This window comes from Tamandua tetradactyla, chromosome 20 (assembly GCF_023851605.1).
Source record: "Tamandua tetradactyla isolate mTamTet1 chromosome 20, mTamTet1.pri, whole genome shotgun sequence".
NCBI lineage: Eukaryota > Metazoa > Chordata > Mammalia > Pilosa > Myrmecophagidae > Tamandua > Tamandua tetradactyla.
In genome coordinates, this window is record NC_135346.1 from 790344 (window position 1) to 813062 (window position 22719).

At 39.2% G+C, this 22719-nt stretch overlaps 1 protein-coding gene across 9 annotated transcripts in view; it reads right to left on the reverse strand.

Moving 5' to 3' along the window:
• Positions 1–1620: 1620 nt before the first annotated feature.
• Positions 1621–22719, reverse strand: part of CNOT6 (CCR4-NOT transcription complex subunit 6) — an 84846-nt gene continuing 63747 nt past the window's right edge. For 5 of the 9 annotated variants that reach the window (XM_077138189.1, XM_077138194.1, XM_077138193.1 and 2 more), the window contains 8 exons: positions 15105–15209; positions 14956–15024; positions 13860–14017; positions 12927–13081; positions 12147–12301; positions 10928–11164; positions 9127–9329; positions 5138–5936 (listed from right to left, as the gene is read on the reverse strand). In XM_077138189.1, coding sequence (XP_076994304.1) covers positions 5724–5936; positions 9127–9329; positions 10928–11164; positions 12147–12301; positions 12927–13081; positions 13860–14017; positions 14956–15024; positions 15105–15209 — 1295 coding nt within the window. In that variant the 3' untranslated portion in view covers positions 5138–5723. Of the gene's footprint in view, positions 2162–5137; positions 5937–6485; positions 6624–9126; positions 9330–10927; positions 11165–12146; positions 12302–12926; positions 13082–13859; positions 14018–14955; positions 15025–15104; positions 15210–22719 lie in introns of those variants that run through there. The other 4 variants (XR_013166601.1, XR_013166602.1, XR_013166603.1 and 1 more) reach the window with 4 other exon arrangements.

Here is a 22719-nt window from a genome sequence, read left to right on the forward strand (position 1 = left end):
TGAAAGCGGGGCTATAACTGATGGATTTTTACCTCCAAACCAACTGCAGTATCTGATAAGAAAAATCTCACTGCGTGCTGACCAGTATGGTGTCCAGGAAGCGGTTCAAGGAAAGCAAGTCACCAAAATGGACCAATGCCTCATATCCGTCCATCCAGTGGGTCTAGCTCAGTTATCATTGGCAGGTGTACACTATGTGGCTAAGAGGGAGGGGAGAAGGTTCTGGTGACTCCTGATGAAGCCTTGGAGTGGTGAACACACCACCTCTCCACCCCCCTCACTGCTGTGAGAGCAAACCCCCTCTGTGTGCGTCTCACAGATCTCTTCCACCTGGATTTGGTCACATCATCTTTTTAGTTCAATCTTTCAGGCACCAGGTTTTCAAAGTTAATGTTAAGAACTCAAGTATTACTAGCAGGGCTGCCATGAAGGGGAGATGGCAAAATACGGGGGGTTTTGCGCCAGAAGCCACTCCACAGTGGCGCAGGTGAGTCTTGGCGGCCTGGCAGTGGAAGCTGCTCTGCAGGAAGCCCGAGGCCCACTGCAGGGCCCGCTGACCCAACAAGCACAGGCCCTGGGACAGGCCCCACACAAGTTAAGGGCGTCTGGGTAAATTCGAGTGATTTGAAGTTTGCAGTTCAAAGAATATGAGAAAACTGACATTTCATTAATTTGATTAGAAATATTAAATGTTGCTTTAGAAAAAAAAGTCACAGAAAAAGGTTTTTCAGCCACTCTGTAAGCCAATAGTTTTCCCAAATTCTTGCTATAACCTATTTGGTTAGTGTCATTTAGGGAACAATCTGCTTAAAACATTTTGTATTTTATTATTTGAGGGGAATTTACTTACAGAACTATTTCTCAAGACTGTCAAAACTCTCATCTAAGCTACTTTAATAAGATTCTCCTAACATATAACTGATATGATATTAAGATTGTCCTACCCAGTATTTGTGAGAGCAGAGGCATATTTTAATATCAGTGTAAACTGATATTAAAGTATACACCAGTAACTATATAATACCCCCAAAAGAGAGAATTCTCAGTATATTAAACACTGCTACCTAGAAACCTTATTCTGAATATAGTTAATTTTCTTATATATAGTTAAGTTTCTTTAGGTATTTGTTCCTCTAAAGAACATTAACTAGAATTTATAAAGTAAAGTAACATGGACATTCTTCACTGACTTTTTTATCCTTTTTTTTATGGCAATTATAAGGAGCAAAGCTCCTGCTGTGAGGGTAGAAATAAAATGATGTATTAAGGGTTAGGTAGAAAATGCCTCCTTTAAAACTGACCATCTCAGCAAACATCCATTTTACCTAAATTACCTTCTGATTCTAAATGCAAATGATTTCTTCCAGCATATACATAAAAACCTACATTTTATTTGTTGCATAAGTAATTTCTAAAAAAACAATGTTTTTCCTCAACTGTGAGCCAGCATCTCAATTTAAGTTTATATATACAGAATATGCATGTAACAAGTAGAACATCTAATGAATGAGTATAAGCCCATCAACACAGTGCTTACTACTGTATTAAAAGCATTTATTTAAAATATGTCAACCTCCTTCCAAAGATGGAAGGACACAAGTCCATTTCTTATATTACGAGGTATATGGTGACAACAACAAAAAAATCCTAAATGCAAAAGGACCATCAGTGGTCTGAATATCAAATCTAACTTTGGCAAAGATATGAGTATTATATACAATAACACAGCCAATGAGGAAATACACAAGTATACACCGTTTCCCCACATCACAACCCTGTCCCCATTCACTTTTCCCACTGAAAGGGACAGTTACAACCTTGCCCCAATGTCTCAGAGTTTTAAATATGTGGTCTGCTATAACATTTATTTTTCTCAAACCTCAGTACTGTGGCTATAGAAATTACACTTTAAAAATATTTGAAACAGATATTGAATTTATTGGTTGGCTATGAGTAGGAAAATACATCGGTAAAGAAAAGAGACCCTGTATATAAATATACTACTAGCTAGTTACAATTGGACCAAGAAGATCCCGCTGAGGAGAACAGCAAAAGCCCTTGTCACCAGCAGTCCGTCGCGTGCACCCCACTCCCATGGCCCGAGCAGAGGGCGCCAGGCAGGGGCCACATGCTTTGCTTGGTGCAGATAATGCGTTGGGTTCTGTTACACGAATGGTAAAACAAGAGTTAGTCCAGTGCGTGACACAAGAGAACGTACTGTGAGTAAAGACTAGATACTCTATTTTAGACACTACTCCAAAAAACCAAGATATTCTGAGTTATTAAAATGTGTGTCCTCTAAAAGAAGAGCAAAGCGAACATCCTTAAATACTGTTTATGGCAGGGGCACACTTGCAAAAGGTGTTCTTTCAAGTGTCTGCAACGTCTATACTGGGCGCTTTGCCTGCTTCGTCGAGAGAACACGCGGCTGCAGTGCCCTTGCCCTGGTTGGCTTCTGTCCTTCCATGGCCCTGAAGCCTACAGGGGCCGTGGACGCCAACGCTGCGCCGTGGATTAAGTAGTAAAGAGTGGAGCACCAACACTTGCATTTCTTATGGAAAACCTGAATCTCAGAAGAGCTTTGAAATTTTAATTTCAACATTTAGAAGTGCATTCCACGCAATTAGGTTTCAAAGTGCTAATCAAAAACAAGTTTTCCTGGTGGTCACCAAATTAAAAAAAAAAACCACTTTCCTGGAGATGTTTTGTTCTCTGCCTATCTTCTGGGATCACTAAAGCTGTACTCAGCAATTTATTTCTACAACTTTAGTTAAATTGTGCTATAAATTATTTTGATGAACATTATTTAAATTCTCAAAGCATAAATAATTACCACCAATACTGCAGACTGCATGTACTTCAAGGAATTTATAACAACGAATTGAATGTTCCAAATTTCTGATCTTTAAAACAGAAAACATGCCCCAAGTTTTCTTTAAAACATTCATAAGGTGGGTTTATCCAGCAAGAACACTGGAATTACATCAGGAAACACATTAATGTACTTGCTACAGAATTTTTGGGAAAAAAATCTATACTATGAAAACACAGTTTTTATTGCATTTTGGGGAGTGTGGGTTACTGGAAATTAATCAGGATGGAAAATATTTAAAACACAAAACCTTACTTAACAAAAGTATTGTAGTTTATTTTGGTGTGACCGTTTATTCCTTATAAAGCCCCAATACTTCTTTTCTCTTTTGAAGGTTACAGTTGTTAATCTACTCTCTTGGTTCGATTTATCACTATCTAAATAAGGTGGAGAAGCTGTTCAAATTAACCCACAGAATGCAGTGTGCCTGAAGAGGCAAGAACAAACATTTTCAAGACATTAACAGGCCATTATATCTTCTCATGCTGCCCCAGAATTCAAATACATTGTGACAATAACAAAGATAGATGAAAACATTTTGTGTAAAGCTCAAACCTCCAGCATCTAACAAGTGTACTCTAGTTCCAGCATCTATGAAAATAATACCACACTCCATTAACAAATACAAAATGAGTAAGTGCTTCTCCCCTCCCCTCTTCCACAAAGCTTTCTGGACCTGTTAGTACATAATGCTGACCACAGGAAAAGCAGTTTCCTTCGTCTGATCAGTCCGACCAGCTCCAGCCTTCACCCTCGCTGGGAACCGTCATGATGCACGCTACCAACACAGTGTTTAGGAAAAATAAGTCAACACACCTTTTATTCACACTTCACAAAAAAATAAAAACAAAAATCCCATGAAAATTTATGCATTGGTTCTACATCAATAATACCAGTTTTCCAACGCACTGATTATGAACTGGACATGTTTGGTGTCAGCACAATTTAAAATTGAAAACGAAAACACACACAAAAAACTTCACAACAAAATCTTAAAAAAAAAAAAAATACCCTCAAAGAAAAAACTCAGGTCCCAGACAAAGAGTCAAGATCAAAACCTCTGTGGAGAACTTCTAAAAAGGAAGGAGGGAAAAAAAAAATAGGATCTTTGAATTTAAATAGGATGTAATTTTACTTTCTCTTAAACACAGAATAGTAAGCACATATAAGTGCTGAACATTTTTCATAAAATTTTAAGTCATTATCCAAAATGACTTTCTCTGTATAAAAATTGTTAATAACATTCAACAATTTTTTTCTTAATGCTCACATGGTATCCTTTTGCTTCCCTGCCTGCAGTTGAAACAAAAGTAGTTAAACCAAGCTCTCTCCAGAAATAATCCGATTTTTTTGAGAGAAGAATGAATGAATGAGAACAGAACATGTCTACAAGTTAGCCTTGTAAAGCTGGATTTACCTTTAATCTAGTAAGGGCACTACTGGAAAATCATAGGGTACAATATTAAATATTAAAATGACTTAGTCACTTTAAAAATGATCTGAAGAACTGTCTTAGGGACCTGCTGCATCGAATTCATACTGCTGAATAAATGGAAATTTTTTTTTTTAAAGGAATGTTTAAAATAACAGCACATGAAGACTAAGGAAGCCATGGGAAGCAGGAAGAGCTCACACGGCAGTGGTAATTCCGCACATGGACTGCCCTGTGCAGTGACACCAAGAACAGTGCAGGGACCTGGTGAGCAAACACCAGAAACCCACCTCTGAACACGTCCCAAAATACGAGTCAGTGCTTCACAATGGGAAAAGAGCCACAGCTCATACAAAAGCAGTTTCATAAAATTCTCACAAACGTCAAACAGTATTTAAAAAGTATAAAAGAGGATGCACAGATTTTCTCTGTGTGCACAGGCAGTGCTTGGTGAGAACAAATGCAGGCAGGCACAGTGGAGATAGAATAGGAAGTATCTCAAAGAAGAAGTTAAGAAGCTGTACCTAAGCAGCTTTATTTTTGAACTTAAAAAAGTTAAAGATTTAAAAATATCCGAATGTACATATATCAAGCATTACATTCAGTCAATAAATGCCTACAGATCATTCACTGCTCAGCTTATCTGTCATGGTAGATAGTTTTCATAAAAATTCAGGAATTCATGCATAAGTTGCTTCTGGTCAGAGAAAATGTCCTCAGGTTTAAACAGATTTAGATTTAAAAAGCAACGTTCTCAATTTAAAAATAAAGTAGTACAAAAGGGCTAACAGAAACCCTAACAGTGCAAATCATTAGAGAAAGTCTGTTGCAACTTCTTTTACAAGCTGGCCTTTATTATAACAAATGAAACAGGTAAAAAAATTTAGCCTTAGTTTACAATACAATCATTTCCAAATCTGATTTTTTTTTTTAGTACAAAATTTCATAAATCAGGTCTTCTATGGATCATATACAATCATAAAGGCTAAATTCAAATTCTCTACTTTACAAACGAGTTTGAAAAAGGAGGGAGTCAAGGACGGAAGGTGGTCTCTGATGTCTACTGGCCTCGGAGAGGAGTGCTATGGGTTTCGTACAGAGAAGAGCTGTTCAATTCCCTATTTCAAGGCATGAAAAGAGTATATTGGATAGAAGAAACAGGAAAATAACTTGTAACAAATTAAAGATAGGTGCAAACACACCAATCCCTGTCTAACAGTATATAAAGCATATTGGGCTCAGAATTTGTCTGTTGCTAGCACCTGGCTTTCATACTATACCCTTATCAAATAATGGGGCTGGAAATTCAAATCATCAGAAAAAAAAAAAAAACACCCTAGTGGCCATACCTCACTCCCTTATATTCAGATGTTTACACGTTTACCAGCGAAACTGAGGTTGTCCCCTGAAGATACTCGACTACCTCCTGCCAGGAAGGTGAATGCCGTTAACTTGGGGCAGGAAAGGCAGTACGAGCTCCAGTTGTGCAAAAAGTGAGAAGTGGTCGGAGGGGATGAGTGGGTGCGGGCAGCCGCTTATATTGTTCTCCACCAGCCAGTGGTGGTCCAGAGGCCCCAGGATGCCTAACGTGTTCAGCTGAGGTTTAGAGTAGAAGATATAGTCAATGATACCCTGAAAAACAGAAAAAAGAGACAAGGTTCCACATAAGTTATCAGTGAAATTCTGAAAGCTTTTAAGACATATCCTTACGGTCATGTTTGGGGAACAGAACAAAAGAAAAATTATTAGTCTATGAGTTAAATGATTACCCCAAAGGTTGAATCCAATAAGGGCAAACCTTCAAGGGATGGTAATCATTTACCCATCTTCTGACTGGAACTTTTCAAAAGTCTTTAATGAGAACTAAAAGTCCCTTCATGATATGGCCTCTGCTTCTCTTTCCTAACTTAATTCTTTCCCTTGTTCTGCCCCAGTGCCACACACCCCTTTCTCTGTGTGTGTGTGTGCGCGCACGCACGCGCATGTGCATATGTGTGAACTCCCTGAAGGTGTCCCTATGCCTGGAACACTTCCTTCGACTTGTGACCTGGCTAACTCCAGATCCACCTGCAGGTCTCAGGTTCCCGCATCCTGCCTTCCTCCCGCCCTCTGACTACCCACCTCCCTCCTGGCACCGACCCGCTTCCCGCGACAGGGCCTCTCCCGAGGCTCAATACCTACGCATCTGCCAGCCCGGGAGCTCCTGCGGGCAGGGCTGTCCCTCCACCTAGCCCCGTGCAGCACCTGTAACTTCAGCCTCTGCTCTCCGTGCACTGGGCCAAAAACACAGAAGCACATTCAAGTGTCTTCTTCCTATTTCTACGCCAACAACAGAAATGAGAGAAGAGCACCCTTAATCTCCCCGCTTTGGCCACCCTCCTTCCTCCTCTTCACCATCTGCCTGGAAGAGACCTAAAGGTTGTCTCACTACCTCCTCTCCCAGTGACTCTTCACCCCCACATCCTCGTCTCTCTGCTCGCTTGCCAGCCAAACGTCTTTCATGAATATCTCCCTGAAGCTTGCACTGGCTCCTCTTCCCTTTGAAAGGCGCTCTTTCCTTGCCATTTAAGCCTCTGCACTATCCTGGTTCTCCTCCCCTCTCTCTGGCCACTGTTCTGTCCCTTAGATGTTAGCATTCTCCAGATCCACTAGAGCCCCTCCTCAATTCTGCACTCTCACTGGTTCCCAGGGTTAAAGTACTAGCTAGGGTACTCTGAATCCTCCAAAATCAAGCGGAAAAAAATTTCACGTTTTCATCTCTTTCTCCAAGGGGTCTCTGAGCCACCTTCCCCTCCAATACTGAGAACCAGTTACACTATCAATTTCTAAAGCTCTATCTTCAATCCTTGCCTGTGTTCTGAGTTTACATGTTTCCATTTTTAGGGACCCCCTAGTTGTTTCACAGGGACTTCTAAACTCAGTTATGGGTCATCTTCCCTGTTCAAACTTTTTCTTTCTCCAATAGTCTTATCCTGAAGAACAGAATGTGTCTGAAACAGAAAACTGGCAGGCAACTATGGCTTCCTCCTTCTTTTTCAATGCTCCAACATCAACTCATTCACAAAATTCTCTCAATTACTGACCTCCTAAATGTCTTTTTAAATAACCATCTTAGCTCAAACCATCACCACTTTACTACCTGGCAAACTTAGCATTGACTTCAAAACAACTTCTCCCCAGGGCCCGAGGACAAAGTCCTCATGGCTCAGCTCCACGGACGCTCTTCCTGTGGGCCCCAGTCAAATCGCCACAGTTCCTCCCTGCGAAACTCCAACACACTACACACGCCTCTTGTAATTCCTCATGCTCTTTCCATGAAGCACTTGTACTTTCTGCTAGAAGCATTTTTTCTTATCAACTCTTCATCTGACTAATTTCTTTAAGATTCAGCCTAGGCATCCTTTCTTCTAAGAAGTATTTCATGACCTCCCATGACTGTGTGGTGTGGGTGAGTGACACCTCCCCAGGACGCCCTGGGTCACTTCAGGCTGTGACCCACGGACTGGTTTCCGGCCATCCTGTAAGGGGCCAGGCTATACCCATCACTACAGGCTCCAACCCTGATGGGTAGGGGTGCAGGACAGCACTTTCAATGTTAATGGAATGAAAACAAGGTCAAAGGACTTCAGCTTTGGTACTGCATGAACGTTAGATATATAGAAAGGCAAACTCAAACTGATCTGAACATCTGACACCTAATTTTTCACTTATCACCAATACAGTTTTAACAGCAATTGATAAACCAATTTCAGAGAAAAATTATACTAGTGAAGAGAATTAAGCAATCTTATGCCACCAGTTTATACTTTCCAATGACTCAAGGTGAATATCGAGAGGTACAGTGAAAACCAACTATCTCCACATTTTATACACACGCCAATAAAAGTTTTGATGGCTTTTTTTCCTATAATGTTGCAATTTTCAAGTGGGGACTTCATTCTAAGCTCCACTTAGAATGCAAGGCTGCTGGCAACTTCCAGTGGGTATGGAGCCACCCTAGTCCCTGGAGATTACTCACAGCAGCCCTGACTCAACTCTGAACATGACAGGACAAAGCAGCACTTGAGGGACAAATAAACGTCGCAGTGCCCAAGTACTGAAGACTCTACCTAAGCTTTTACTTACACTCTGCTATACCATCTAACCCAAATGATCATTTTACCAGCACACCAGAGATTAAACAAATAAACAAATGAAAAGTGGCATTTTAAGAGAACATAAAAAATAGCCAAAAAGGACAGCTACATGCAAGGAAAGTGACAGTCCAAAACAATCACTGATGAGTGATATGATGAGTTACAGACAAAAGGCTCTACACTGTAAACAATTAACTGTGCAGAAAGGCATGCAAATATAAAATATATTTTAGAATCATTAAAAAAATGGTCAGTATAAAATACATTTGGCATTCAAAGGAATATACAGTTTCAGGTTAAGTTAAAATATGAGCTGGAATACCTCACCCCAACTGACCCAGATTACACATTATGGTCCTGCATATATTCAGCTGTTAGTAATGCGCACATAAGAAACATAATTCGTTTAAAAAAGGTGACATTAAGTCAGGAATTAGTTTCCTATCATTGTTGGATCTGATTTTGCCTCCTGGTACTCTAACAAAGTAAGGATATCCTGAGACACTAACCCTGTGGAATTCCAAGGAGAAGGGTAATAAAAGAATATTGTTGCCAACTAATCCAAGCTTGCTTTTCCAATCTGAAAATATATATGTATCTCAACATTTTAAAGACGTATTAAAGTGAAGGTAGAGGACTCTCTAGTCAAATGGAGGTTTTAAAAGCACACGACGCTCACAACCCACCTTAAAGTCAAATGTGTAATTGGTGTACGGCATTAGGCCGTTCTCGTAGGCACTCTTCAACTTGAAGCCGTGAGTGATCCGTCCGTTGGTGGCCCCGTGTCTCCCATTACAGCTGAAGTTTGTGAGACTTTCATTGTACCTCAGTTCCTTAAAGTCCTTATGATTTGTTTCTACACCACCAGTGCTTAAATACTCTACAACACCTATAATGAAGATGATTGCACTTTTGTTGGCAGTCAAGGGCTGAGTAGAATACGCAGCATACAAAACATAACTTGAAAAGATCATGTAGGAGTAAACAGTTTTAACCACACACACACACCCTCCCCCACGTTCTGAAATACGCACTTTGTATTTTATACTTGCCAGTACTTGTCCAAATCCACTTTTATGGTTTAAATCATAGTGTACTGAATATCTTACACTATGTTGTTTTTATTTTTTCATTTAATACTGTATCACATATGCTCACTGACTTCCCAATTGCCATTTTTTAAAATGGTCACATAATACAGTGGGGCTGGTATATGACACTTGCTAAACTAGTTCCCTTACTTTTAAAAATTCAAGTTGCTTCAAATTTTCAAAAATAATTAAAGTTAATGCCATATTCAACATCTTAGCATCCAGGCTTTCGCTTATGTTAAATTATTTGCTTGGTATAAAATCCCGAGATCAGGACTGAATGTGCTATTTTAGAATAATACCAACTGTGGAAGAGAACACCACCAGTTAGTTACAGAACAATTTTACCCATCCCTGGGCATTATTTTCCAAATTTCCTAAAAAATAAGATGGACACCACAAAACATTTTAATTTACACTGAGTCTGCTGGCAAGGCTGAGTGTTTTCCATTGTGTTGCTATTTAAAAGGCTAACTTTTTAAACATGGAAATGGGTGTTACACAGGGAGTGTGTGACGGCAGACTCTCTCCTTGCCCTGCAGGGGCTCTGAGAGACAGGGGTCCCTGAATAGTTTCATGAGATGGACCCGAGAATTAGGGGATCTTAGGATCTTTCTCCTCCATGAAAATGAATTCTAACACAGTTTCTATCTTCTTAGTGTCTCTGGTCTAGTGTGATGGCAACAATGCGGCACCAAAAACAAGTGTGTCTGGGAGTCAGGCACACGTGCACACATACAGGCTGAAGGAAAAGCGTGTGTGCACGAGCATATACACCAGGAAGTGAAATACAAAAGGAAGGAATCTCAGGTTCTCTGTCATGGGGACTGTGACTGAGCCACCATACCAATGGCCGTGACTGCGGTTAATGGAAAAGAACTCAAGGGTTGGCCCCTTGGCCATCTTCTACCTGGTGATAGGATCCAGACCCTCACTTCTCTCCTTTCGGTGTTAAAACCACTTGCCTGATCTGTGTCAATAGAGGGCCTCAAATTTCCAACTGGGATATTTCTTCTAATCAAGCCCACCAAAAGAAACAAGATTTGAGATCCTATAAGATATGGTCAAATTTACAACATGATTCTATCACCACAGGCTGGAACCCCAAGGCGCTGCCCTGACAGCTTTTTCCAGAGACCATGTTACATGTGACTGGGGGATAACACGACACAATACGACACTCTTCATTGAGCTGCCTTAAGTTACCATTACCAAACTCCACTGTTCCATTTTCAAACAGCCTCCCCACCACACACATGAAAATTAAGACTCGAGTCGTGGCTGCTGATCCAAATTGAATTTTCATCGTGACTACATTTGGGATCATCAGAAATAGAACACATTACAAAAAGATGTTAAATCAAAAAGGTATTCTACACAAATCACGTTTTCTTACCAGAGTCTGGCAAAGAGTTCAGGTCCGCACATAACACCAGTGGAATAGCCCCAAACTCCCCCCCTGCACCGGGCCTGAGGCTCCGCGAGGCCTTGTCGATGATGTTCTTCGCTTCGGAGAGGAACATCATGGTCTGCACCAGCTTCACGTCCGAGTACTCGGGGTCCCAGTGCATGTGGGCATTAGCCACAAGAAGGAGCTGCTTTTCCGTGCCGAGGTGTGGCTTTCCAGCTGTCACTGGATACAAAGAAAACAAACAAACAAAACCCACCATTCAGCCCATGTGAAAGTAAGGGAGCTCAGTCTCAGAATGAAAAGCACCTCGCATCCTCCTGCCATGTGAGTGAGTTCCCCTCCCAGAAACCTGAGAAGTATGACATCTGCACCTCCAGGGAGCGTTTCCAGGACAGCACGTGCACGGCTGGCACCAAACTACGTGAGACAGCTTGGGCTTTGAAAGGTTCTATCTCCTTGAAACTACTAGTCAAATGTCCTAAACTAAGCAAGCCTCCAAAATAGATATGTACATCCTCTTTCTTAGATATATTTAAGACAGTCATTAAGCTCTCTCTCTCATCCTCTTTATCCTTTCAGATTAAATACCCACGGTTCCAACTGTTCTTCAAATGACAAAAGTTTAGGTTCTCAGCATAACTGTCAATTTTAGATATGCTCTTAATTTGAAATAAGTGGCCCATTTATTCAAAACTCAAGACCTTTAAAATAACTCTAAGTAGGTCAGGAAGAGAAGTTAGCTTACAGAATATTCTTACTGTTAAGAAACAGTGGAGGTACATGGAGTTAGTTCTTATCTCTGAAATGTTAAACTCATATTTATTTCAGCATTTCTTTTTTCTTTTTCGTGGGCAGGCACCAGGAATTGAACCCAGCTCTCCGGCAAGGCAGGCAAGAACTCTGCCACAGTGCCATCATTGCCCACCCACTTCAATATTTCTTTTAAAATGTTTTTTTGGCTTTATGTCTTGTTTTTCAAAGTTTATAATACTTTTCTGGGTCAATCTTTTTTATTTTGAGCTTTATGGTAGAGAAAAAGGATTATGATATTTTAGAAAAGATTTAAATTCCAACTGAGTTTCTCCAGGTGTTAAACAAAATCATTAATACATAATGTATTTTCTGTTCTATTCTTTTCAAAGACGTCAAGTCAGAACATTTAAACTCTGGAGGTTGATTCCAGAGGAAGTGAAAGGTCACTCACATGGCAGCTCAATCAAGTCCTTTCGAAGCTCCAGCAGCACTGCGACTCCAATGTTATCTTTTGTCATGACTCTGTTCAGCATAGCTTCGGACCCTTCTGAATTTGCCATGGCTAGCTGATTAAATTCAACGGTGTGTTTCTGAACCAAAGTAAATCTAAAACAAAAACAAAAACACACGCTCACACATAGAATTGGGAATACCAATATATTAGCTTTGTGGGAAATGCAGTTTCCCCAAACACCCACAACAGATATGGTGGCACAAATCGCATTATGGAAAGGCCTTCACACAACACCCAGCTTCCCAGCTCCACCCACAGCTGTTCTGTCTGCTGCTGATACAAATGATACCTTGAAGTACCTTTATAACCTAAGACAGAGCAATTATCTTTGCTTAGGGCTCAGGCTGAAATACTCCATCTTATAATTTTTAAGCAATTTTTTTTCCAAAGAGTCAGTTTAAGAATCCCTCTACCATCCTAGAGGGAATGTTAACTACACAGTGTTTCGATTAACATTGGAGTGAAATCCTAAATGCTGAAGGAACAACAGTGCTTTAAACATGTCTCCGAAACAAGACTATTTCTGACAGGTAAAAAACAAAAAACAAAACTAACCCCCAACCCACACAAAAAATTAAAACCAAAGTCAACAGTGTTGCTTTCTTGATGACTAACATAATGCTTCATTCTCTTATTTGCCAACTAATCACCACACTGATGTCCCCAACAAAACAAATACTGAGAAAAATTTTATTTTACAACAATAAAATAACTTACTTTTCCGTCTTGAAGAATATTGCACAGCCATCAACATGTTTTCTTTCTTGTTCTGACATTGTCCTAGCTCTAGACTTAGGACTAAAGAATCCATTATAACCACGATCTTTCAGTTCCACCAGAAAAAAACTGTAATACTGTTCTGTTTCAACCTCCTGAAAAATAATAAACAGCAAACTTATACATCGTAAGACAAAAATTAGTCCTGTTTATGAGCTTAAAATCATTTCAAAGAACAGAGTTACAGAATTAAAAATGTAACACCTTTTCAATGTAATTTTTCTGAGATCACCTGGAATGCCTGCTTCTCATTACAGGGGCCATCTGCCAAGGTCAATTCTTTGTTGTTTAGGAGCAAAGGAATGGAAAGATACACAACATGTATTTTTCCTTTTATTTTAGAATTGATTTGGAACGAAAATCTTTTGACGCAGAAGGAACTTCACAGATCATAATTCTAGGCCCATGGGGAGAAAAGTGACTTGCCCAAAGTCAGATAGGTTAGTATGCGTTGGACCGAGAACCCAAAGTTACTGAGCACCACATTCAAATGCTCTTTCCATCATGTCCTACTTATTCTAGTAACTCTGGGGGTAAAGAATTGTACCTTGGCAATGTCATGTCACTACCCTTGCCATCCAATTCAAAAATAGCATGCAAGGACATTAGAGTGGAGATGGTGAATACCTAGCTGTGACAGCACATGCTTAAGACTCAGCTTAACCCATCTGCTGAAACTGGCAGCAGCAGGCTGCCAAGAAAAGCAGGTAGGATGTGCTCAGGGTCACTAGAAACAGAACAGGCCAATATTTTGAGAACTGCCAATGGCTGGACTTCAGATATGTCAGTATAAATATTCTAAGTTTGTTCCTTGTATTATCAATGTTCGGAGAATTTGTGCAATTGAAACAAAAAGTCCTCTGTATGACTCACCTGAAGACTTATGATATCAGCATTGCAGCTCAAGATTTCTTGAATAATGGCCTTTTTCCTGTAGTCCCAATTTAGTGCCCATGATGGACAGTAGCCGTACAACTGCCGGGTCGCATATTTATCACAAAGAACATTATAGCACATGACAGAAAATAAGGCTGTAGGAAAGATAACTTCACTTATTCACACACGTGGCAGAAATAAAAACATAATTAATTTCAGCAAATAGTTCTTCATTTAAATGTGAAACCTGACTTCATTCGTTCAATGCCCAGTCGTGATATGCTACTATATGCCAGGTAACAATGGAAGGACAAAAGGGGTGCCAGGTTATTACACCCTGTGTGACCTGCAATGGCAGGAAACACGGGCGACCTGGAGGCCAAAAGGCTGAGACTCTGAGGCCTTCAGCCTGAGGCCCAGGCTCTGCAGTGCTCCCCACTCCTATGCCCCCCCATCAAACGGTACCATAGGAAACGAGGCCTAACAGGTAGCTTCCTCAGTAGGCACAGCTTAGGTTTCGTCCCCAAAGCAACACTCCTAATTCATGCAAAAGAACACACACCATGTACACTCCCAAATTACTTCTGCACAATTAGAAGTTGAGAAGATCAGAGGACATAAGTTCAGTTTCTCTCTCAACTGATGTCCTTGGCTGCCTCATAATTTTGTGGCATCAAATATATTTGGAATACAAAGGATTCATGCTAGGGCTTGGAAACTTCCACAGAAAGACTTTGGTGCATTTATTATAAGTGCACTGAAAACTTCACAGGAGATTTTGTCAACATTGGTACTACTGACGCTCTGGGTGGGGTGATGCGTGTGGTGGGGGCTGTCGCACAGCTTCCCTGGCCCCTCCCTACCAGATGCCAGTGGCAACTGCCCCCACAGTGACAATCCAATACTTCAGTCACTGCCAAATGTTCCCTGGGGGACAAAATCACCCTTAGTTGAGAAGCACTGCTTTAGAGCACACTTCCTATAGTACCCTATTCAAAGAGGTCAAGTGAGCAAGAATTAGAATTTTATACAATATTGTTATGTCTATAAAGACCAAATAGAAATGAGTAAAAAAAAAAATGAGGCGACCAACCAGTTGGCCTTGTTCTGTCTGGTTCCTGTAACATAATCCAGGATCTTGGAGGTGGCTGTTCTGTTGAAACTATTTGAATAGAAAGCACGAATTAAAAACTATTCTTACATGTCTTCCTGATAAAAGAGTTTAAACAAATGACCACTTACTTCGTTTTGCAGTACCTGCCAAATGATCAAGCAAATAGCTCAGGAGCCTTCTTGTTCCATCTGGTTCCTGATAGAGGTTCAAGATATCCTGGGTAAGTGGGTTTCCTGGAAGTATTTTTAAAAGAGATAAGAGGACAGTTGGGAATATTTCTATACTGAAAAACATATTAAAATAATCAGATAAGTTATAACAACGTATATGATGGTTGCTAGTAACAAACCAATTTATAGAAAATATTATTTCTGTTACTGGTGTAAAGAGTAAAAAGACTCACAGCGTGTCCACAGAGGCACCCAAACGACAGTTACTAAGGGTGCACTGCTGACCCAGGTGCCCTCTGGCAGTGCTCTGGAGGGGGACCTGCCTGATTAACACTCCTGATAAGAGATGATCTAATTGATGCTCAAAAGCAAGTGAAATTTGACTTGGGGGAAGAAGCACAGAGAGGGATTAGAGAAGGGAAAGCTGACAGCCAGCATAATGAACCAGACAATCCAAAACAAAAAACGCAGAAAAGGTAGCAAGAAACATCCTATGAAAAAGTAGGGTACTGTACTTAGAGTTTAAAAATGCTACCAAACAAAGTAACAAGAGGGAAAGACTTAGTCTAAGAGTTAACTCAGTAAGGACAAGGCCTTAAGCTACCTGTAAATTAAACAATTCACATATACCTACACGAATCTCAAATCCTGCCAAAAGGATGTCACACGTGTGCATAAGAGTGTAACGGTCTGGTACTCAGAACAGCAAAGTCCCCACCCATGGAAGCGGTACCTCTCACTCTGGAGGTCACAAATGTACTTACATGGATTAGACGGATTCTACATATTGATGAGGGCAGCTACATGTGAAAGATATTTATCACCAAGTGAGGAAAAATGAAAGGATATGGAATGTAAGCATGACCACAGTGCAGGGAAAAAAAGTGTTTTGTTTTGTTTACTCTCCCTGTTCTCTTGTGAAAGACGAGACCCAAATGGCAGAAGGAGGACGAAGAGACAGACTCTGATAGGAAGGGCGTGCTCAGAATAGAAGAGGCTGGTAAACATTAGAGCTATTTAAAATGAAATGCCCTGTCGTGGGAGATAATGGAGTATTCTTCACAGCAGTTCGATCACATGGGTAGGAAGAGTAACTAAAGCAGTTGACCTTTAAGATGTCTTTCAATTTTAAGATACCAGGATTCTAAGAACTGCAGGTAAAAGACATTCAACTACATCTTTGCAAAAAAGACGTTACTATGGTATCATTCCCTCATGCATGCACAGTTCTCTACAGCTAACAAAGCCTTTTCACATTTTCATTAGTCAACACAATCCTGAGGCAGGTGGCACTGATAAATTAAAAGTTGCCAGGACCCTTTCCTAAAGATTTATTCAGAAGATGGAGTCAACTAGAAAACTTCACACAAGTTAAGCAGCCCATTCTAACCAGACCTAAGCTAATGCTGTTTTTACTACTTTCTAGTACAAAAAATATTTCACGGTGACTACTGCTTTCTTATAGCTAAGTGATCTTCCCTTCTAACAGCTTTCGTTACAAATAAACACCAACTCAAAAGTCTATTTACTTTTTCTTTAAACATTCTTCCTTCTTCCCACCTCTCCAAATAACCTCTACTATGCTTTTTATCTCTGTAGACTTGTTAATTTCTAGTTCTATCTTTTAAGTGATAGCATACATTTTTAGTCCTTATGTAACTTGCTTGTTTCACTGAGCATGCTTACAAGGTTCTTTCACGTTGGGACATAGTTCATAACTTCATTTCTTCTTATAGCAGAACAATATCCCATTGTGTATATCTACCATATTTTGCTTATCCAGTTCATTTGCTGATGGACTTTTGGCTTCTTTCCAGCTTTTGGCTATCGTGAATCATGCTATCAACAGTGGTTAATAGTACCTGTTTGTCACCCTGTTTCACTCTGAGTGTACCCTTAGAAGTGGGGTTGCCAGGTCAAATGATAATCTATATTTAATTTTTTGACGAACTGCCTTATTACTTTTCACAGTGGCTGCATCATTTTACTTTCCCATCAACAATGCACTAGGGTTACCCAATTTCTCCACATCCTCTCCAACACTTGTAATTTCCGTTCTTTTAATAATAGCCATTCCTGTGGGTGTGAAATGGTATCTCATAGTGGTTTTAACTTGTGCCTCTACTGACTAATCATGTTGAGCATCTTTTCAAGTGTTTATTGGCCATACCTGTATCTTCTTTGGAGAAATGCCTATTCAAGACTGTTCTAGTTGGCTAGCTGCCAGAATGCAACACACCACAAAACAGACTGGCTTTTAATGAAAGGGGATTTATTTCGTTAGTTCTTCAGAGGAAAGGCAGCTAACTTTCCACTGAGGTTCTTTCTTATGTGGGAACGCACAGGGCAATCTCTGCTGGCCTTCTCTCCAGGCCTCTGGGTTCCAACAACCTTCCCCGGGGTGATTCCTTTCTACATCTCCAAAGGCCTGGGCTGAGCTGCGAGTGCTGAGATGAGGTATGCTGAGCTGCTTAGGCTGTGCTACGCTGCGGTCTCTCATTTAAGCACCAGCCAATTAAGTCAAACATCATTCATTGCAGCAGGCACGCCTCCTAGCCAACTGCAGATGTAATTAGCAACAGATGAGGTTCACGTACCATTGGCTCATGTCCACAGCAACAGAACTAGGCACCTTCACCTGGCCAAGTTGACAATTGAATCAAACTACCACAAAGACCTTAGCCCATTTTTAAATTGGATTGTCTTTTTTTTTTTTTTTTTTTACATAGGCAGGCACCGGAAATCGAACCCGGGTCCTCTGGTATGGCAGGCAAGCGTTCTTGCCGCTGAGCCACCGTGGCCCTGGATTGTCTTTTTGTTGTTGAGTTGTAGCTGTTATTTACATAAATTGGATATTAAACCTTTATCCAATATACAGTTTGAAACTATTCTCTCCCTTTCTGTAGGATGTCTTTTCATTTTCTTGATAACTTTCTTTGCTGCACAAAATTTTTTCATTTTGATGAAATCATATTTATCTATTGCTTCTTTTGTTGCTTCGGACTTATGGTATTATATCTAAGAACCCACTGCTGAATCCCAGGTCATGCAGGTTTGTCCGTATGTTATCTTCTAAGAGTTTTATAGTTTTAGCACGTATATTTAGGTCCTTGATCCACTGTGGGTTGATTTTGGATATGGTGTGAGAAGGAACATAATTTCATTCTCCTGGATGTGACATATCTCGCTTTCCCAACACCGTGTTTTGAAGAAACCTTTCTTTTCCCACTAAGCACCCTTGTAAAAAATCAACTGACCATAGACAGGAGAGGGTCTATTCCTGGACTTTCAATTCTGTTCCACTGATGGATTTGTCTATGTTTGTGACAGTGATTTGATCACTGTCACTTTATAACGCAATTTGATATCAGGAAATGTGAAGTTCTCCAACCCTGTTTGTTTTTTTTTCAAGATTGTTTTGGCCATTAGGGGCCCTTGCAGTTCCCTAACTGGGTTTTTCCACTTCTGCAAAAAGGACTGCTGGAATTTTAATAGGGATTGCCTTGACTTTTACATTGCTTTAGGTAATACAGACATATTAACAAAGTTAACTCTTCCAGCTAAGGAACGTGGGGTGTCTTGCCATTTATTTAGGTCTTCTTCAATTTTGTTCAGCAGCATTTTATAGTTTTTAGTTAAATTTATTCCTAGATATTTCATTCTTTTGTATGCTACTGTTAAGTGGAATTGTTTCCTTAATTTCCTCTTTAGATTGTTCATTATTAGTGTGAAAGAATACAACTGTTATTTGCGTGCTGATCTTTAACCTGTCAATTTCCTGAATTCATTTATTAGCACTAATAGTTTCCTTTCAGATTCCTTTGGGTTTTCCATATATAAGAGCATATCCTTTGTAAACAGATAATTTTATTTCTTCCTTTTCAATTTGGATACCTTTAAATTCTTTTTATAGCCTAACAGCTCTGGCAAGAACTTCTAGTACAATACTGAATACCAGTGGTGAAAGTGGGCATTCTTGTCTTCCCCTGATTGAAGGGGAAAAGCTTTAAGTCATATTCAGTATGATGTTAGCTGTCAGTTTTTCATAAATGGGCTTCATCATATTGAGCAAACTCACTTCTATTTCTTCTTTTCTGAGTGTTTTTTCACCAGGAAAGGATGCTGGATTTTGTCAAATGCATAGTCTGCATCTACTGAGAAAATGATATGGGTTTTTCCCTTTCCGTCTATTTATGTCATGTATTACACTGATTGAATCTCTCTGGAATTCCTTATTTCATTTGGCTGTGTTTAATCATATTAATCAAATATAATCAATATAATCATATTATATGTATATCTTTTTAATATGCTGTTAGGTTCAGTTTGTTAGTATACTGTTAAGGATTCTTGCATCTTTATTCCTAAGGGAAACTGGTCTGCAATTTTGTTTTCTTGTGACGTCTTTACCAGGCCTCATAGAATGAAGTAAAAAGTATTCTCCCCTCTTGAATTCTTTGGAAGAGTATGAGAAGGGCTGATATTATTTTTAAGTGTCAAGGTAGAAATCACCAGTAAAGGCATCTGGTTCTGGACTTTTCTTTGGTGGAAAGTTTTTGATTATTGATTCAATCTCTGCATTTGCTAAAGGTTTGCTGATGTTTTCTACTTCTTCTTGAGTCAATCTGGGTAACTGATGTATTTCTACGAATTTTTCCAATTCTTTTAGATTATCTAGTTTGTTGGTGTACAATTGTTCACAATATTCTCTTATAATACTTAATATTTCTGTAAGATTGACAGTGCTATCATTTTCCTTTCTGATTTAAGTCGTTTGCATATGTTCTTAGTCTAGTTAAGGCTTGTCAATTTTTCCTGATTATTTTCAAAGAACCAACTTTTTGTCTTGTTTATTCTATCAATTGTTTTTCTATTTTCTATTTCATTTATCTATAAAAATAATAATTTCCACTTTTGCCAACTTTGGGTTTATTTTGCTTTTATTTCTCTAGTTCTTCTAGATGTAAAGTTAGGTTATTATTTTGAGATTTTTTTTTCATTTTAATATTGGCATTCATACACAAATATTTATAACCCCAGTAAATTTATCTGAGGTCAAATGGTGTATTTTCCCCAATGCCTACTTGCTTTCTTGGAATGTCTTTAAATTTAAGATTAATCTATTCTTCAATGCTTGGAAAAAGAAAATAATATACATAAGGTAAAATTAACAACAACAACGAAATCTTCAATTAAAACATGATATGGAGTCTTCAGAAATAAGAAAAAAAGCAAATGAGAGACATACGGAGTAGACATGTTTTTCCCTATTCCTCCCACTAAACAAAACTAAAACCCCTGGACATGATGCATAAAACAAACACAGAAAGACTCGAAAGGTAGAGAGAAGCAGAAAGAGCAGCTACAGACCTCAGGGTCTGAGGACCAACACAGTGGTAAGTTTCTTGGGTTTTTCTTTTTGCCTCTTAAATCCCAAAGTTGGAGCTGAAGAAGGAAGTGACATGGAAACACGAAAGGGTCCAAAAAAAAAAGAGTTCCAACAGAAGTAAACGAACCAGGAAAAGGCAACGTAGCAAGACAACACTCATAGACAGTAATTGCTCTACTCCAACCAACCACCAAAGAAAAAACTCTGGTCGTATCCTCACCCGTGTGAGTGAAGGCTGAGGAAGTTACAAGGCCGCCCAAGACCCCTGCTGGGGCAGTGTCAGAGAAGGCCAAGATGTCAGAGATGACAGAGATGTTAGAATTGTAAGGGTTTTAAAGCAGCCATTATAAAAACACACTGAGAAATTATAAACATGATTGAAATAAATGGAAAAAAATAGGAAGACTCAGCAAAGAAAAAAAAAAGTCTGACAAAGTAAAAAGAAGATGAAGAACCAAATGGAAATTGTAGAGTTGATTAAAAAAGTGATATTAAAAAGCCCAGTGGACAGGATCAATAACAGAAAGGAGGGAGAAGTGGAAAGAAACGATGAACTGGAAGATAAAATATGAGAAATTGCCCAATCTGAACAACAGAGAGAAATCAGACAAAGAAAATGAAGAGAGTCTCAGGGCTAATACTTGTGCCACCACCAGAGCCCTGGAAGGAGGGGACAAGGAGGACAGGGCTGAAAATGCCCCACATCTGGCAAGAAACATAAACATTCAACAACTGGAACAACCCCCAAACAGGATAACAAAGGAACATCATCATAAATGTACTTCTGAAAACTAAAGACAAAGAAACAAATCTTGGAAGCAATGAGGGAGAAATGACACCTTGTCTATAAGGGAAAAACAATTTGAGTGAGTTGATTTCTCATCAGAAAACATGTTCAAGTGCTGAAAGAAAAGAACTGTAAACTCAGAATTCTATACACAGGGAAAACATCCTTTGGAATGTAAAGGAAATACAGACATTCTCAGATGAAGGAATACTAGGAAAATTTGTTGCCAGCAAACTACTCCAAAAATTGCTAGAGGAAGTTCTCCAAACAGAATGGAAACAATAAAAGAAGGAACCCTGGAATATCAGGAAGGAAGAAAAAAAGAGCACTATAAACAAAGCATATGGGCAAACACAACAGGCTTTCCTTTTCCTCTTGAGTTTGCTAAATCATGTTTGGCAGTTAAAAAATTTCTAACAATTATGTGGTTCAATGTATATGTAGAGGAAAATTTAAGATAATCTTATAAATGGGGATGGGTAAGGGAAGTAAACAAAGTTAAGATCTCTATACTTCACTCAAATTGGGAAAAATGATGACACCATTAGACTGATAAGTTATGTATAATACAATGAAAAAAATAAAGCAATCAATCAAAAAGCTACACAAGGGCGGGCCACAGTGGCTCAGCAGGCAGGAAAGCTCACCTGCAATGCCAGAGGACCTGGATTCGATTCCCGGTGCCTGCCCATGGGGAAAAAAAAAAAGCTACACAAAAAGATGTACTCAAGACCACTACAGATAAATAAAAAAGGAATGCTAAAATATGTTTAACCCATAGGAAGACAGGAAAAAGAAAAAGGAGAAACAAAAACAGAGAGAACAAACAATAAAACAGCAGGCTTAAATTCAAACATATCAATAATTACACTAAATATTTAAGTGGTCTAATTTAATTACACCAATTAAAAGACAGATATTGGCAGAGTGGCTTTAAAATTACATGCTGTCTGCAAATAACTCACTTCAACTACACAACATAGGCAGGCTGAAAGTAAAAGGACAAAGTAAGATGTACCATGCAAACATTAACTAGAGGAAACTAGGAGTGGCTATATTATTATCAGATAAAGTACACTGAGAGCAAATAAAATTACCAGAGGATGAGAGCAACATTATCATAATAAACAGATCAATTCCCTAAGAACACATAGCAATACTAACTGTATATCTACCAAGCAGAACTGCAAAATATTTGAACCAAAAAGTAACAGGATCGAAAGGAAAAACAAATTCACAATTATAACTAGAGATTCAATACCCCCTCTTAAAATCTGATAGAAATAACAGAAAATCAGCACATATATAGAACCCAGTAACACCATCAACCTAACATGCATTAGATTAATAAAATAGAATCTGATAAGCATTTATAGAACACTCTGCCCAATAACAGT